Source organism: Gigantopelta aegis, chromosome 10 (genome assembly GCF_016097555.1).
Source record: "Gigantopelta aegis isolate Gae_Host chromosome 10, Gae_host_genome, whole genome shotgun sequence".
NCBI lineage: Eukaryota > Metazoa > Mollusca > Gastropoda > Neomphalida > Peltospiridae > Gigantopelta > Gigantopelta aegis.
Window position 1 is genome coordinate 64298255 of NC_054708.1, and position 19796 is coordinate 64318050.

General features: G+C 36.3%; 2 protein-coding genes and 1 long non-coding RNA gene across 5 annotated transcripts in view; 1 reads left to right on the forward strand and 2 right to left on the reverse strand.

Moving 5' to 3' along the window:
• Positions 1-19796, reverse strand: part of LOC121384786 (aspartate--tRNA ligase, mitochondrial-like) — a 52232-nt gene that overhangs the window by 13860 nt on the left and 18576 nt on the right. For all 3 annotated transcript variants that reach the window (XM_041515365.1, XM_041515366.1, XM_041515367.1), the window contains one exon: positions 2366-2518. In XM_041515365.1, the coding sequence (XP_041371299.1) occupies positions 2366-2518 (153 nt within the window). The remainder of the gene's footprint in view (positions 1-2365; positions 2519-19796) is intronic.
• LOC121384788 lies at positions 35-1359 on the reverse strand. The gene is made up of 2 exons (XR_005959437.1): positions 1325-1359; positions 35-632 (listed from the first exon to the last, which is right to left on the reverse strand). It is a non-coding gene; the product is annotated as an uncharacterized LOC121384788 (long non-coding RNA).
• Positions 10424-17141, forward strand: LOC121384785 (slit homolog 2 protein-like). Its single transcript, XM_041515364.1, has 2 exons — positions 10424-10632; positions 12509-17141. The coding sequence occupies exon 2, from the start codon at positions 12551-12553 to the stop codon at positions 16262-16264; it is 3714 nt and encodes a 1237-aa protein (XP_041371298.1). The 5' UTR covers positions 10424-10632; positions 12509-12550; the 3' UTR covers positions 16265-17141.

The following is a 19796-nucleotide window of genomic DNA, read 5'->3' on the forward strand; positions in this document are numbered from 1 at the left end:
CGAACCAGTAAAAACTTATCACACGACGAATGCCAATGATTGGCCAATATGTTTAATCAATTTCTTACAAAAATATTTACATACTTTACACCTTCAATATCATTATTAGAAACAAAGCAATATAAGTAGCCATATTTCACCTTTGAAAGGAATGTCCAAACACTCGTACAATATCAGAAAAGTCAATTTCTATCCAGAAAAAATATCCCCAAAACATATTTTAGCAGCTGAAACACTTAAGGCATGAGACAGCAGTCACACATGTGTGCTAAATAATTTACTAAATGCAGCTATGATTATTTTAGTTCAATAAAGTGCTTTATAAAAACAAATTCAAACCATGAATTATTATAAATATAACTATATACCACTTTGAATTATAATAAAACATTTATGGCTAGATCTACCAAAATTAGCATCCATGAAAGAGTATTAGTCTAAATTTGTCTATGAATTATTGTCACACACTTCATTTCTGTTCCAGGTTCTGTCACAGTTGGAAACAGAAAACATAACAGCATCAAGCTTGAAGTATAATTGAATCTACTGAAAGTTGTCTCATAACCACGTGTACTCTCCCACTCCGTTTCCATTTCAGGTTTCTCCATAGACGCACAGAGACTACACATTTCCTGAAATAAAGAAAAATACCCATTATGACCATGGTTATTTATCTTTTTGTTTCAAATATTGTAATTAGTTTGACATAATATTTGTAAACAGAAATATTCATTGCATCAGATGAAACACACCTTCAAATGTTTTTTTCTGTATGTAGTTATTTTCACTTTACTTTTAGTATCTTTTACAAATAATTAATTCTTTACCATTTTTAACAGTAATATTCATTGATGAAGTGATGAAAAAGTATAATTATACTTAGAATTTAATGTTACTTGGTTACCAAAAAATTGAAGTTTGTGTCACAATGTGAGAAGTTATGGTACCTGAAACATTTTCTTTCAAAAAGGTATTTACAAATATAACAGACTTAAAAAGTACAAATTCTCTGTTTAATTTATTTCCATTGCATTAATACTATTCTTTTGTATAAAACTGATCCAGTCATATGCTAAACTCATTCAAATAATTTACATAAATATAGATTTACGTCTATATTTGAATAGTTATGCATTATCAAAATGTTTTTTAAAATCAACTTCAGCTATCAGAAACTGCTGAGTATTCATGATAAGCAAAACATTATTTTAAGTTATTTTGAATTAAATATGCATTGTCTTCTAAAAATAACGCTTCAGTATGATATATATTCTACCCAAAAAGTTAATAATGGGTGGATAAATAATGACAAAGCATCAAATACGTTTAATTTTATCAAAATGTGTCCCTGCTGTGAAGTTTTATATTTTCGCTTTTGCGAGTCAGTGGGTCAGAGTTACCTCCCTTGAAATATTTTCAATGTCGAATTAAACTAAATTGCTTTTTTTTTTTAAATTACCAAAAAAATATTTTTATGCTCTTTTATTATATTACTATATATATATATATCAATATCTCAGTGAAATCGCCCTTTTTGGGGCAAAATAAGACGTATTCAAAATTTCACTTGCCTCAAAAAAAGTCTTTTTGTAGTCGTTCAACTTCGGAAACAGGATATACATCAATCGGAAGGTGTGTACTTGTCATAACAACAAAAAAACCGTGCAAAATCGTCATCAAAATAAGCGTATTCTGGCCTTGAACAACACTACCAATTGTGAACCAAACTCGTGACATTTTGAAATATGGGCGCAGCTGCGCCCCTAGCAGCGGCTGCGGTCGCTAATGCTGTTTAACAAAACATGTACCTATAATAATTTATAAAAATTATTTTAAATATTTTAAAACAAATTACAAAATGTAGTCCTCGAGAACCAATGTTAACAGATAACATTTTGGGAAAACAAATATAAAATTAAAATTAAGGGTTTTTTCTTCAAATTACAGACTTTGTATATTATAGAAAAACGTTATTAAGAAATGTGCCGTTTTTATGAGTGGGTCAAGTTCAATCTTGCTTTTTTTACTCGATTTAACCTTATTTTTACAAACATTTCTGTGAATGTGACAGATATTTGTTTATTTTCCCCATGCAAAAGTCAACGATATTAGAAATCTTCAAATGTATGTATTGTTGCACACAAATGACGCAACCACCGAAACAGGTCCCTCGCTGAAACAGGTCAACGGACGATACAGGTAGACTAGGAGTATTCAGGGATGTGAATGAACAACCTTTTTTGGCAGTTATATTTCTTTTTTGCAGTCTTTCACTTTTAAATTAAAAAAAATATATTAGCCATGATTAATTATGGCAAAGAATTTATTTCAATAATTCTTGGTAATGTGGTATAAATGAACTCACTGGGTCGAAGGCAAATCCAGCTGCCATGAAGACGAGATCTCCATCACTGATTTCCAACCTCTTTTCAAGCTGCTTCCTGCCACTCTCTTCCATGTTTTTGATCACTCCAGACTGCAGGCTGGCGTCATCTTTGATCTTTAGTACCACTACATTCTGTAATAACACAATCTCACAATTACTAATATCCATTAATGAAAGAAAGTTTTTTTGTTTGTTTAACAACACCACTAGAGCACATTGATTTATTAATCATTGGCTTTTGGATGTCAAACATTTTTTTGATCACTCCAGACCGCAGGCTGGTGTCATCTTTGATCTTTAGTACCACTACGTTCTGTAATAACATGATCTTACAATTATTAATATCCATTAATGAAAGAAAGTTTTTTTTTAACAACATCACTAGAGCACATTGATTTATTAATCATTGGCTATTGGATGTCAAACATTTTGTAATTCTTAGTCTTAGAGAGAAAACCTGCTACAGTTTTTACATTAGTAGCAAGGGATCTTTTATATGCATCATCCACAAACAGGACAGCATATACCATGGCCTTTGATATACCAGTCGTGTTGCACTGGCTGGGAACAAGAAATAGTCCAACAACTGGGATACGTCCCACCCCTATTAATGATACTCGGTCAGTCTAGGATTGATTCCCATTGGTGGACTCACTGCGATATTTCTCGTTCCAGCCACTGCACCACGACTGGTATATCAAAGGCTGTGGTATGTGCTATCCTACCTGTAGGATGGTGCATATAAAAGATCCCTTGCTATTAATGGAAAAATATAGCAGGTTTTCTTTTTAAGAATATATGTCAGAATTGCAAAATGTTTGGCATCCAAAAGCCGATGATTAAGCCAATGTGTTCTAGTGGTGTCGTTAAACAAAAAAAAACTTTGACTTTTACAGGCCAATATTAACCTCAAAAACATTAACTGTTAAATAAGATGAAAACTACAGTAAAACCCATCAAAACTGGATCCTCTGTTAACCGGAATTCACTAAAAGCAAGATATGTTTGATGGTCCCTTTTTAAATATTAGTACAGAACCTCTCTAAACCGGACACCCATTAAAACCAGACTCTTATCTTGGTGTCCAGTTTAGAGGTAGTTTCACTGTATAATACTGAACTGGCATAAAATGTGGATGGATGGATGGACGGACGAACGGACGGACGGACGGATGGATGAATTGACAGATGGGTGAATTGACAGATGGAAGGACAGATGGATATATGGAAGGATGGATCGATATATGGAAGGATGTATAAAAGGAAGGATGGATGGATGGATGGTTTTGTTTAACACCACTAGGGCACATTGATTCGTGGGCGTAGGAAGGTGCCAAAAAGTGGTGGTGGGGCCACACACACACATATATATATATCTTCTTCTTTTTTTTTAACATTGCTGCTCCCACAAAGTTGGGGGCACATTCCCCCTGTTGCCCCCCCCCCCCCCCCCCCCCCCCCCCGCTTCCTATGCCAGTGTGATTTATTAATCATCAGCTATTGGATGTCAAATATTTGGTAATTTTAACATGTAGTCTAAGAGAGGAAACCATTAGTAACCAGGGATCTTTTATATGCACCATCCCACAGACAGGATAGCATATACCACAGCTTTTGATATACCAGTTGTGGTGCACTGGCTTGGATGGATGGATGGATGAATTGACAGATGGATGGATGGATGGATGAATGAATTAACAGATGGATGGATGAATGGACAGAGAGTTGAATGAATGGATGGATGAAATGATGGATGAATGGATGAACTGATGGATGGATGAATGGATGAACTAATGGACAGATGGATGGATGGACAGACAGATAGATGGATGGCCGGATGGATGCATATATGGATGAACTGATGGATGAATGACAGATAAATGGATGGAAAAACTGATAAAAATAGCATTTTCTGCCTATCATTAATCTCAGGTATAATTCTAAAAAAACAAAAGCTAACAAAAAAGGATATTTCATTGTAAATGATACTTGGTTACATCAGGACCAGACATGTCCCATGATGGTGACGACAGACTAAAACCATTACAGTGAGACTGTTGACAGGAACTGTGTTAATTAATCAACAAGTCAGGCAGCTCAAACAGAGATACATATATGTTAATATTCACACATGTTAATAATCAGCATGGGTCATGTGACAGTCAGTTTGATAACAACAGAGTTAAGTTACTCTACCAGTATCAAAGAACCATCATACATACAGACATATAGCCAGATACACAACTCATGTTAAAAATTCCCTCAACATATATATAAATACACAAACATGTAGAAATATACCTAATATATTTAAATAACGTCCCTAAAACTTATCAATACAAACATACAGACATGTCTAATTCAACTAAAAATCGAAAAAGAAATAATATTTATTATACAAAACATAGCTGTAGTTAAAATAAACAAGAATTCTGTGGAATTAATTTATTAACTTATTTGGTGTCACTGATAGTTGCATTCATAAGATGTTCATCTTAATTAAAACATTTTTATTTTAATTTGTTCTTCACATGTATTATGATATGTATTTATAGATGTGACTACACACCAAGTTTCAGAGCTAAACCTGAAACTTTAAGTTTGAGCGAAATGTAATAGTTGCTGCTGTTGTTGCCACCACATTATAAAACATAGCTGTAGTTAAAATAGAAAAAAATTATGTGGAATTAATTTCTCGCCTACCATAAACGTATTTGGTGTCACTGATAGTTGCATTCAAAAGATGTCCATCTCAAAGCTTGTTTTAAAAATAAAATATAAACAAAATCAATAAAAAGAATAAAAAGAAAATTTAATTTTAATTAATTTGTTTTTCACGTGTATTATAAGCATTCATAGATGCAACTACAAACCAAGTTTCAGAGCTAAACCTGAAACTTTAAGTTTGAGCTAAATGTAATAGTTGCTGCTGTTGTTGCCGCCACTGTCACCACCACTGCCACCAAAAATGTAATACCTATATCAGGCATCAAAATAAGCATTGTGTCTGGTAACCCAGTTACAGGTTACCACAGAATATAGCCTGGTAGCCTATAGGTTACCACAACTATATGCAAGTTAGAATTGAAGTCCTGTTACTACTATGTGGTTGTTCTGAAATTGTATTGGTGCGCGCGAACATCGGTATGAGAAACGAAATCCGGAAGTAAATTTATCTAGTGGGCGCTGCTTAAAACGCGGATTGCCGAAATTGCTTGCAACTGCACAAGTGCGTGCGAACATCGGTGCAATTCCTTACGAGAAAATGAAATGTGGAAGTCTGGAATGCATTGCCTAGTTTACGTTCGGAAACAAAACTACCGTTTTAACGCTGAAATTTTTGTCGAAATCGAAACACCGCTCTCGACTTTTCTTACATGTGGTAACCTCCCGGTAACCTGAATGACCGTTCTCGACTTATTTCGATGCCTGCTATATCTTGCCTTTTCTTACATGTGGTAACCTCCCGGTAACCTGAATGACCGTTCTCGACTTATTTCGATGCCTGCTATATCTGGCCTTTTCTTACATGTGGTAACCTCCCGGTAACCTGAATGACCGTTCTCGACTTATTTCGATGCCTGCTATATCTGGCCTTTTCTTACATGTGGTAACCTCCCGGTAACCTGAATGACCGTTCTCGACTTATTTCGATGCCTGCTATATCTTGCCTTTTCTTACATGTGGTAACCTCCCGGTAACCTGAATGACCGTTCTCGACTTATTTCCATGCCTGCTATATCTTGCCTTTTCTTACATGTGGTAACCTCCCGGTAACCTGAATGACCGTTCTCGACTTATTTCCATGCCTGCTATATCTTGCCTTTTCTTACATGTGGTAACCTCCCGGTAACCTGAATGACCGTTCTCGACTTATTTCCATGCCTGCTATATCTTGCCTTTTCTTACATGTGGTAACCTCCCGGTAACCTGAATGACCGTTCTCGACTTATTTCCATGCCTGCTATATCTTGCCTTTTCTTACATGTGGTAACCTCCCGGTAACCTGAATGACCGTTCTCGACTTATTTCGATGCCTGCTATATCTTGCCTTTTCTTACATGTGGTAACCTCCCGGTAACCTGAATGACCGTTCTCGACTTATTTCGATGCCTGCTATATCTTGCCTTTTCTTACATGTGGTAACCTCCCGGTAACCTGAATGACCGTTCTCGACTTATTTCGATGCCTGCTATATCTTGCCTTTTCTTACATGTGGTAACCTCCCGGTAACCTGAATGACCGTTCTCGACTTATTTCCATGCCTGCTATATCTTGCCTTTTCTTACATGTGGTAACCTCCCGGTAACCTGAATGACCGTTCTCGACTTATTTCCATGCCTGCTATATCTTGCCTTTTCTTACATGTGGTAACCTCCCGGTAACCTGAATGACCGTTCTCGACTTATTTCCATGCCTGCTATATCTTGCCTTTTCTTACATGTGGTAACCTCCCGGTAACCTGAATGACCGTTCTCGACTTATTTCCATGCCTGCTATATCTTGCCTTTTCTTACATGTGGTAACCTCCCGGTAACCTGAATGACCGTTCTCGACTTATTTCGATGCCTGCTATATCTTGCCTTTTCTTACATGTGGTAACCTCCCGGTAACCTGAATGACCGTTCTCGACTTATTTCGATGCCTGCTATATCTTGCCTTTTCTTACATGTGGTAACCTCCCGGTAACCTGAATGACCGTTCTCGACTTATTTCGATGCCTGCTATATCTTGCCTTTTCTTACATGTGGTAACCTCCCGGTAACCTGAATGACCGTTCTCGACTTATTTCGATGCCTGCTATATCTGGCCTTTTCTTACATGTGGTAACCTCCCGGTAACCTGAATGACCGTTCTCGACTTATTTCGATGCCTGCTATATCTGGCCTTTTCTTACATGTGGTAACCTCCCGGTAACCTGAATGACCGTTCTCGACTTATTTCCATGCCTGCTATATCTTGCCTTTTCTTACATGTGGTAACCTCCCGGTAACCTGAATGACCGTTCTCGACTTATTTCCATGCCTGCTATATCTTGCCTTTTCTTACATGTGGTAACCTCCCGGTAACCTGAATGACCGTTCTCGACTTATTTCCATGCCTGCTATATCTTGCCTTTTCTTACATGTGGTAACCTCCCGGTAACCTGAATGACCGTTCTCGACTTATTTCGATGCCTGCTATATCTTGCCTTTTCTTACATGTGGTAACCTCCCGGTAACCTGAATGACCGTTCTCGACTTATTTCGATGCCTGCTATATCTTGCCTTTTCTTACATGTGGTAACCTCCCGGTAACCTGAATGACCGTTCTCGACTTATTTCGATGCCTGCTATATCTTGCCTTTTCTTACATGTGGTAACCTCCCGGTAACCTGAATGACCGTTCTCGACTTATTTCGATGCCTGCTATATCTTGCCTTTTCTTACATGTGGTAACCTCCCGGTAACCTGAATGACCGTTCTCGACTTATTTCGATGCCTGCTATATCTTGCCTTTTCTTACATGTGGTAACCTCCCGGTAACCTGAATGACCGTTCTCGACTTATTTCCATGCCTGCTATATCTTGCCTTTTCTTACATGTGGTAACCTCCCGGTAACCTGAATGACCGTTCTCGACTTATTTCCATGCCTGCTATATCTTGCCTTTTCTTACATGTGGTAACCTCCCGGTAACCTGAATGACCGTTCTCGACTTATTTCCATGCCTGCTATATCTTGCCTTTTCTTACATGTGGTAACCTCCCGGTAACCTGAATGACCGTTCTCGACTTATTTCCATGCCTGCTATATCTTGCCTTTTCTTACATGTGGTAACCTCCCGGTAACCTGAATGACCGTTCTCGACTTATTTCCATGCCTGCTATATCTTGCCTTTTCTTACATGTGGTAACCTCCCGGTAACCTGAATGACCGTTCTCGACTTATTTCCATGCCTGCTATATATTGCCTTTTCTTACATGTGGTAACCTCCCGGTAACCTGAATGACCGTTCTCGACTTATTTCGATGCCTGCTATATCTTGCCTTTTCTTACATGTGGTAACCTCCCGGTAACCTGAATGACCGTTCTCGACTTATTTCGATGCCTGCTATATCTTGCCTTTTCTTACATGTGGTAACCTCCCGGTAACCTGAATGACCGTTCTCGACTTATTTCGATGCCTGCTATATCTTGCCTTTTCTTACATGTGGTAACCTCCCGGTAACCTGAATGACCGTTCTCGACTTATTTCCATGCCTGCTATATCTTGCCTTTTCTTACATGTGGTAACCTCCCGGTAACCTGAATGACCGTTCTCGACTTATTTGCATGCCTGCTATATCTTGCCTTTTCTTACATGTGGTAACCTCCCGGTAACCTGAATGACCGTTCTCGACTTATTTCCATGCCTGCTATATCTTGCCTTTTCTTACATGTGGTAACCTCCCGGTAACCTGAATGACCGTTCTCGACTTATTTCCATGCCTGCTATATCTTGCCTTTTCTTACATGTGGTAACCTCCCGGTAACCTGAATGACCGTTCTCGACTTATTTCCATGCCTGCTATATCTTGCCTTTTTTACGTTATAATGGGGCAGGATTTAGCTCAGTCAGTTGAGTGTTCGCCTGAGGTGGTTGCGTTACAGGATCAAACCACCTCAGTGGATCCATTCAACTAACTGGGTTTTTTTGCTCTTTCCAACCAGTATACCACAACTGGTCAAAGGCTGTGGTATGTGCTTTCCTGTCTGTCGGAAAGTGCATATAAAAGATCCCTTGCTGCAAATGGAAAAATGTAACAGGTTTCCTCTGATTACTACGAGTCAGAATTACCAAATGTTTGACAGCCAATAGCAAAAACTAGGCATGTGAATTATATATGATAATTGTAATACGTGGACAAGATTGTACACATAAGAAAAGTTTCAGGTTATGTATAGTTTAAAGGAAAATGGGGCGCAACGTAACCTAGTGTAAAGTGCTTGCCTGATGCGTGGTCGATTTAGGATCAATTCCATTGGTTGACCCGTTGGGCTACTTCTTGTTTCAGCCAGTACTCCACAGCTAGTGTAACAAAGCCTGTGGTATGTACTATCCTGTCTGTGGGAGGCTGCCAGGGTTTCTGCCAGGACGTTTTTGTGGGGTATGGTGCTATGGAATTGAATATTTATAATGTGTGTGCTGCATGCATCTGCTGTCCCCAGAAAGAAAATGGGTTAGGTTTCACGTTAGGGTTAAAAAAATCATACAGTAATGATAAGAGTAATTAATTTTGTCAAAAGGTTAACTTAAAAAAAATAATATCTGCAAAAATATTTTAGTAGGGCACCATACCCGCTTTACCCTCTAGCAGAATCCCTGGCTGCATATAAAAGATCCCTTGCTGCGTGATGGCAGCTGGTTTTCTCTCATTATCTGTGTGGTCTTTAACCATATGTCCAACATGGTTACACCATATAACAGTAATTAAAAGTGTGTTCAGTATGCCATTAAATAAAACATTCCTTCCTTCCTAAAATAACTAAAAATCAAAATACAGTAATATATTGTCAAACTTTGTATATAAACTGGTAGATAGAGCAATATTAAGAGAGAAAAACAGATGATGACTATGAGTTTATTACATTTTATCTGCTAAGAAAAATTAGTGCATACCTAGACACTATACATGTGTAAGCTTTGTTTCTTTGTCAAATAAGTGATTTACTTAAAATTTACATTACAGCAACTATGTTTAAATAAATCAAGTGTAGGGTTGCCATATTTGTTTACTGTTTTGGTACCATAAACTAAAGGTTTTTCACATTGCCTTCAAACATTTCTCACTAACATTAAACTATAGTCGAGCATTAAAAAAAAGACAAAATGACTTAACAAAAAACAATAAATATATCAAAATGAAGTGTATATTAATGAAACATATTTAATCATCAAAACATCTGATGTTAATTTTTGTTTCTACTGCAAACGGAGAAAAAATTAAACAGTGGGCAAAAATCCTATTAATTAGCATGTGTATATTACAATGGAATGGAAATGCCAGCTGTATCAGAGTAACCTGAATGTCACCAACGCAAATATCAGCTGACTGATAAATTATCTCTGGCCAGGGAATGGCTTTTCCAACTAAAACTAACACCGCTAATTGGAAACTAATTAAGAAGGGGGAGGAACCAGACTGGGTTCCACAGCTGGCCATTACCAAAATGTTCCTGCAGCAAGAATGATTCCATATTTACAAGACAGCTAGACAAGCAGACAGGTGAGGCACATAATATTACATATGATTTTTATTACATATGATTTATTTAATTGTTTTAGGGAATAATGCAGTTTTATTACTGGTATATATTTATGTTTTATTGAATTGTATTATATTGATATACAGTTTAACTGTTCTGTGGTAAGGCACAGTTTTATTACAATTTATTTATTTATTTATTCATTATATTTATTCAGCTGTTTTATATTGATATAATAACTATTATATGGTATGGCACAATTTTATTATATATAATTTATTCAACTGTTTTATGGTATTAAAAAGTTTGATTTGTTTAACGGCACCAGTATAGCACATTGATTTATTAATCATCGGCTACTGGATGTCAAACATTTGGTACTTCTGACATATAGTTTTAGAGAGGAAAACCCTACAAATTTCCCTTAGTATCAAGGGAACTTTTATATGCACCATCCCACAGACAAAATAACACATACCATGGCCTTTGTTATACCATTCGTGGTGCACTGGCTGGAACGAGAAAATAGTCCAATGGGCCCACCAATGGGGATCGATCCTAGACTGACTGCACATCAAGCAAAAGCTTTACCACTGGGCTTCAGCCCACCCCAATGTTATGGTATAATACAGGTTTAATATACTCAGTCTGGTATATTTTATTAATTTAATATTACTTAATGATATTTAACTTAAATGTATTTAACTATTTTATGGAAAAACAGCTGTATTACATATAATTTATTGAATATTTTTACAAAGGTAAGGCACATACTTGTTAGACATGAAACAATTTATTTAGTTCTGTTCTTAAATTCTAATGACTCAAGTGAAGTCTGGTTCTAGAATTGACAGTCAATGTTCCCTAATACTAAACACTCTAGTGAAGTCTGGTTCTAGAAATGACAGTCAATGTAGAAATAACAGTCAATGTTCTCAAATACCAAACACGTCTGGCTCTAGAAATGACCACATTGATGGGTGATAGTCAATGATCTCAAATACTAAACACTCAAGTGATATTATTATACAATCAAACAGTAGACATAAAATATATTTTTGATCTGCACAACCCTCCAAACATAATGTAAAATGTGATGAATTAGTAAATATACTGATGGAAAGAAATAAGGGGCAGACCTCTGAAAATTGGGAGAGCGATAGTTTATTTCATGCGTTGCTCTCGTGTGTATAGTTTTGCGTGAGGGCGGGATGGGTTGCCCGAGTTTGTTTCTGCGTAACTCATAATTTGTTTACGCAAAGTTTCAATTCTCTGAGGCCTGAGGGGTCACACCAACACTAACAGGAAATAGTGACTGCAATTAAAATCCTCAGATATAATGTCAGACGTTAACCATGTTACTAACATTCAATCTCATATTACTGACATTCCATCTGACATTAGGGACATTCAATCATTACTGGCATTCAATTTCACATTACCGACATTCCATCTCACATTACCGACATTCCATCTCACATTACTGACATTCCATCTCACATTACTGACATTCCATCTCATATTACTGACATTCAATCTCAAATTACTGACATTCAATTTCACATTACTGACATTAAATCTCACATTACGGACATTCCATCTCACAATACTGACATTCCATCTCACAATACTGACATTCCATCTCACATTACTGACATTCAATCTCACATTATTCACATTCAATCTCACATTACTGACATTCAATCTTACATTACTGACATTCCATCTCACATTACTGACATTCAATTTCATATTATTGACATCCAATGCCACACTACCCCTTTTACTTCATACAGAGATTAAAATGCTCATGATGACTGAAATTCATCTACAATATCAACTGTTCTTTCATATCTCATTTTAAGTATACATCAAATGGATCTGCTTCTTTTCCAGGTGTATATCCTGAACACTGAGAAGCGGTCATTTAACAGCAACATGAAGTTCCCTTTGGTTTGTTCCATGCTGCTCATCGCAATGTGGATGACCTTCACCCATGGCTGCCCAAAGCACTGTGAGTGTAACCATGGCAGCACTACAGTGAACTGCTCGCATAAATCTTTGATGTTTATCCCACCACACCTGCCAGCTTCGACAAGAGTCTTCGACATCTCAGGCAACTTTCTGGGTCCAGTGATTAATGGAACGTGGTCCTACATGCGCAATGTCACCGACATAGACCTGTCACAGAATGGCATTGTCCGAATCATAGGCTGCAGTTTCAAAGGACTCTTCAAACTGAAGAGGCTCAACCTGATGGGCAACCAGATACGACATCTGCAGGAGGATCTGTTCAGTGACAACACTGATCTGGAAGTGTTGAATCTGAGCAGCAACAGGCTGGAGACATTGGTGGAACCCGCCTTCAAGTATCTCCACCACCTTAAAGAGCTCTACCTTTCTGACAATTACTTCTCTCAGCTCAAGTTCGGAGTCCGCTTACAAGTGCTCACAAATGTGGAAATATTTGACCTGTCATACAACAATTTTGGCCAGATTTCCCAGGATGCATTTGAGATGATAGAACCATGGAGCACGTCAGTCAAGCGAACACTAAATCTAGCTAACTGTCAAATAACTTCCATTGAGAATGGAACTATGAGCACCTATCATGGATTATATGAATTAATTCTATCAGGTAACAAAGACCTTTCAACAGAAAACCTTAGTAATATTTTACAAGAACTTGAAAGAAAAAATCTCAAAAGACTGGATATATCGTATATGGATTTAAGTAATATAGACACGCTTTTTGTTGACACCCAGTACCTAACTTTGGATTATCTTAACCTATCTCATAACCTGATTTCTGCAGTAAGTAATGGAACATTTGACAGTATTCGAAATCTAAACACGGTAGACATAAGTTTCAATCAGTTGCAAAGCTTCAGTCCTGAATTTGCTGTGTTTGGAAACATCAAAGAGTTTGACATATCCCATAATAACATCAGTCGCATTGATGGATCAATAATTGAACTACTTTCGGCTTTAGAGGTGTTTCGAGCGTCTTACAACAACTTTAGGCACAGGTCAGATGTTCAGATATCTTCTTTACAACACATAAAACATCTTGATTTGAGTTTTAATCATCTCGATGGCATGGTTTTACCTGGCAGTACTTCAGAAATGGAGGTTTTAAATTTGGCAGGAAATAACATTTCGGTTGTAGAGTTATTGCCCTTGGCAACAAAACTAACTAAATTTGACATTAGTTACAATAACATTTCTGTTCTGGGGCCATTTGTATTTTCTGCAACAAGGAGTATCAAAGAAACCTTTTTTCGTGGAAACGTTATCACCGACGTTGACCACCGTGCATTTCTGCCAAACACTCCCGAGGTCATTGACCTCTCTGGAAACCAGCTAACTCAGACCCACTATTGCAGTTGGTCAGATGTACGTCTGCTCAATCTGTCCAACAACAGGATCAGTAATGTGGACTACCACACATTTTATACCATGAACAAACTGAAAACACTGGACTTATCAAACAACATGATAAAAACCTTCCACGGTGATACTTTTAAGCATTTATCAAACTTGACACATCTGGACCTAAGCAGAAACAAAATGAGAACGCCCAAAGATGAGGACAATTTAACAAAACTATTCCAAAATTTGTATTCTTTAATTACTCTTAATCTGAGTTTCAATGATCTAACATTCATAAACTCAACTGCCTTAGAGTTTAGCAAGAACACAGAAGTTATCTCCCTTAGAAATAATAAACTACCATATATTATTCCTGAACTCTTCAGCAAACTTGAGAAACTAAAGCAAATAGATTTTTCTGAAAATCCTTTTGACTGTGGATGTGACCTGATCCCACTGGTAAAATGGATGCTAACAAACAAGAATGTTGTGGTTGTGAATAACTCAAACACAAGTTACATCTGTAACTCTCCACTAGAAAGAGCTGGGAAGGTGATAGTAAACTACAGTGTTGGAGTCTTTGAATGTGACGTCCGCCTTCTGTATCTGTCGATATTCGGGTCAATAGGAGCTCTCCTTGTGCTTGTTGTCATGGTAGGTGGTTTGGTGTGTCACTACTACCTCAGATGGAGACAGGAAGACCTGCCAAATCTGAAGAAGGCTGCTGCCAAAGAAAAAGAATTGAAAATTGACCGAGTCCGTGTTACAGATAAAATAGACATCGAAGCTTATCCAAATGACCTCAAGAATGACATCGACAAACACGTAAAACTGAAACTGAAGCCATTACAAAACGGAGATGTTCAAACGCCATCTTCCATTCCTGATCACAGTTCAGGTTACGATCAGACAAGTAAGAAACTTTCATTCAGTCAGCCCAACCTAGAGAATGGATACGGTCCATACATCTATCCAGTGCACAGCCAATACCCTCGTTCTCACATACTAGCCAGTGAAAACTATCCATACAGTTTAACTTTAGCCAATAGTAGTTATCCTTACAATTATGGTTTGGCAAATGGATATTTTATACCTGACAAAAAAGATTTCAAAAACGGCAAAACTGATGATGAAAAGAAAAAGAAAAAAGCCAAGCTGGAAAAAGAGAAAGAAAGAAAAAAGAAAGAAAAGAAGAAAGAAAAGAAGTCTGACAAGAAAGAGAAGAAAAGTGACGAGAAATCTCGACGACATCCCTATAAGAGTCATCCTTGGAAGTATAACATTATGGAGAGGTACCACCCTTCAGCAAGATGGGACTCAATGGGTCGTGACCGCTGGCAGATTCTGCAATGGAATGCTCTCAATAAAAGATACCATGAGGGCAGAAATTCAGACAGATGCATGACCTTACCTCCACCAAACAAGATGCCATACAATGGATATCCCGTGTATCCACCTGCATGCCCAAGGCAAAGAACACACAGCTTAAGGCCTCAAATACAGCCCAATAAGAGTCAAAGTGCCTGGGAGCTACCAAACGGCTGGTTCACACGAAGGGCAACTCTGCCAGATCCACGAGTCAGGAGTGACATGCAGAACGCCATCAGGAGGCACAGTGAGGAAAACGAGAGAAGGAAAAGGAAATTATCACAGGAATACAGACACTGGAAGAGGTATGGTGAGGACTGGGGCCATGAACCAAAACACGTCAGAGCAAGACCATATGAAGTGATGCAGTTTATTGAGAGAAGACCTGAAGTCCAACCTGCCAGATTCAGTCCTACTGAGGTGAGCTTTGATCCCATGCTGTGGGTCAGAAGTAATGGAGATCTGAGGGAAAAAGTCAGGTTCGCGCCTAATACTGACAGAGCAGAACCATCACAGCATCAGCAGACAAACTTCATTCCACGAAGCAGAAGTGAAATTGTTTATACAGGACCATCTCAAGAAGCAGCCTGGGAAGGCAACATCCAACATCAAGGCAATACTGAACTGTTGAAATCAGTATCAGTATCAGAGTATGGCATTACAAGGATCCCACGTAGAGAGGCATCATTACCAGACACTGGTCAAAGACAGACCCAAGAAAACATAATAGAGATAGTTCATTCAGCTGTTGAGCGTGTATCTGATAAAAAGCCCTCCACCACAGACAAATCGTCATCTGATGAAACAAGACATAAGGCAGAGATTCACACAGATGAAGAGACTGAAGAGGTTGTGTGCAAGACACCTGATCCAGATTACCCTAGAGATGGAATCATTTCAGGATGGGTCTAGCAGTTGACCAAGGGAAATAACTGTGTTTTGTTAGAACACTCAACAATAATTTCAAAAGCAGACGATTTTCAAGTTATAGTATTAAAGGTGTGAAGTTTATTGACATGTATTCCCTGTCTTGAACAGAACTCTCTGGCGAAGACAGAGGTTGTGCCCACGACAGGCATGCATGAACAGGTTTCTTATGAAACCATGCCGAAAATGTCCCTAACCCATATACATGTGTACTTGTATTCCAAGAGATACAATTTTCAAGCTATTTTGAAAATAATGAGATTAATGACAAAGGATTTTCAAACTGTGATACTGAAACTGCCTGGATTATCTTCAAATTAGAGGAAGTGTATCAGACTCAAATAATACGGCTAATAGACTCCAAAGTGTTAATACTACATTTTGCACAGACAGTTTGTTCAAATATCCCTCCTTGTAATCCAGTAGATTGGTATATTTGCTAAATATGTGAAGAATGTGATGAACAATAATCTACTTTTGTGAAATGCTTAGTTAAAAGACGGGATCCTTTTGGAGTATATATACCAGTAGACAAAGGTTTAATGGATTATTTAATGGATTATCTAATGGGTCATTATGAAAGTTTATGCCATACATTATGGATGTTTGTCCATGTATCTTTGCAATGAGGGTGAATTTGTGTCATGATATAATAATTATCACTTGAGTTCTATATTATAGAGATTCAATTTGAAATATTAGTTTTGTACCTTTGATTTCATATGTACATATCTAAATTATTATTGGGTTAGAAATAGCCAGTAATATAGCCTCTCCATTTTAACCATTACTCTGATAAATATTATTTATAGGGTTATTATTTTACCGTGTAAAAAATTAAGGTTATGATAAACCTTGTAAGATAATTCAGGACATTTCCTTGTTGCATATTTCTAAATCCCACAATTAGTTTTTAGTGACATTACATTTCCTTGTTGCATATTTCTAAATCTCACAATTAGTTTTTAGTGACATTACATTTCTTGTTGCGTATTTCTAAATCTCACAATTAGTTTTTAGTGACATTACATTTCCTTGTTGCATATTTCTAAATCCCACAATTAGTTTTTAGTGACATTACATTTCCTTGTTGCGTATTTCTAAATCTCACAATTAGTTTTTAGTGACATTACATTTCCTTGTTGCGTATTTCTAAATCTCACAATTAGTTTTTAGTGACATTACATTTCTTGTTGCGTATTTCTAAATCTCACAATTAGTTTTTAGTGACATTACATTTCCTTGTTGCGTATTTCTAAATCTCACAATTAGTTGTTAGTGACATTACATTTCCTTGTTGCGTATTTCTAAATCTCACAATTAGTTTTTAGTGACATTACATTTCCTTGTTGCGTATTTCTAAATCTCACAATTAGTTTTTAGTGACATTACATTTCCTTGTTGCGTATTTCTAAATCTCACAATTAGTTGTTAGTGACATTATATTTCTAAATCCCACAATTAGTTGTTAGTGACATTACATTTCCTTGTTGCGTATTTCTAAATCTCACAATTAGTTTTTAGTGACATTACATTTCCTTGTTGCGTATTTCTAAATCTCACAATTAGTTTTTAGTGACATTACATTTCCTTGTTGCGTATTTCTAAATCTCACAATTAGTTTTTAGTGACATTAGTTTTTAGTGACATTACATTTCTTGTTGCGTATTTCTAAATCTCACAATTAGTTTTTAGTGACATTACATTTCTTGTTGCGTATTTCTAAATCTCACAATTAGTTTTTAGTGACATTACATTTCCTTGTTGCGTATTTCTAAATCTCACAATTAGTTTTTAGTGACATTACATTTCCTTGTTGCATATTTCTAAATCTCACAATTAGTTTTTAGTGACATTACATTTCTTGTTGCATATTTCTAAATCTCACAATTAGTTTTTAGTGACATTATATTTCTAAATCCCACAATTAGTTGTTAGTGACATTACATTTCTTGTTGCATATTTCTAAATCTCACAATTAGTTTTTAGTGACATTACATTTCCTTGTTGCATATTTCTAAATCTCACAATTAGTTTTTAGTGACATTACATTTCCTTGTTGCGTATTTCTAAATCTCACAATTAGTTTTTAGTGACATTACATTTCCTTGTTGCATATTTCTAAATCTCACAATTAGTTTTTAGTGACATTACATTTCTTGTTGCGTATTTCTAAATCCCACAATTAGTTTTTAGTGACATTACATTTCCTTGTTGCGTATTTCTAAATCTCACAATTAGTTTTTAGTGACATTACATTTCCTTGTTGCATATTTCTAAATCCCACAATTAGTTTTTAGTGACATTACATTTCTTGTTGCGTATTTCTAAATCTCACAATTAGTTTTTAGTGACATTACATTTCCTTGTTGCATATTTCTAAATCTCACAATTAGTTTTTAGTGACATTACATTTCTTGTTGCGTATTTCTAAATCCCACAATTAGTTTTTAGTGACATTACATTTCCTTGTTGCGTATTTCTAAATCTCACAATTAGTTTTTAGTGACATTACATTTCCTTGTTGCGTATTTCTAAATCTCACAATTAGTTTTTAGTGACATTACATTTCCTTGTTGCGTATTTCTAAATCTCACAATTAGTTTTTAGTGACATTACATTTCCTTGTTGCGTATTTCTAAATCTCACAATTAGTTTTTAGTGACATTACATTTCCTTGTTGCATATTTCTAAATCTCACAATTAGTTTTTAGTGACATTACATTTCCTTGTTGCGTATTTCTAAATCTCACAATTAGTTTTTAGTGACATTACATTTCCTTGTTGCATTACATTTCTTGTTGCAGTTTTTAGTGACATTACATTTCTTGTTGCGTATTTCTAAATCTCACAATTAGTTTTTAGTGACATTGACATTTCCTTGTTGCATACATTTCCTTGTTGCATATTTCTAAATCTCACAATTAGTTTTTAGTGACATTACATTTCCTTGTTGCGTATTTCTAAATCTCACAATTAGTTTTTAGTGACATTACATTTCCTTGTTGCATATTTCTAAATCTCACAATTAGTTTTTAGTGACATTACATTTCCTTGTTGCGTATTTCTAAATCTCACAATTAGTTTTTAGTGACATTACATTTCCTTTGCGTATTTCTAAATCTCACAATTAGTTTTTAGTGACATTACATTTCCTTGTTGCATATTTCTAAATCCCACAATTAGTTTTTAGTGACATTACATTTCCTTGTTGCGTATTTCTAAATCTCACAATTAGTTTTTAGTGACATTACATTTCCTTGTTGCGTATTTCTAAATCTCACAATTAGTTTTTAGTGACATTACATTTCCTTGTTGCGTATTTCTAAATCTCACAATTAGTTTTTAGTGACATTACATTTCCTTGTTGCGTATTTCTAAATCTCACAATTAGTTTTTGAGTTGACATCTACATTAGTTTTTAGTGACATTACATTTCCTTGTTGCATATTTCTAAATCTCACAATTAGTTTTTAGTGACATTACATTTCTTGTTGCGTATTTCTAAATCTCACAA

What these genes read in the sequence shown, in the direction of transcription:
- LOC121384785 (XM_041515364.1), top strand. Translation starts at nt 12,551, where the DNA reads ATGAAGTTCCCTTTGGTTTGTTCCATGCTGCTCATCGCAATGTGGATG.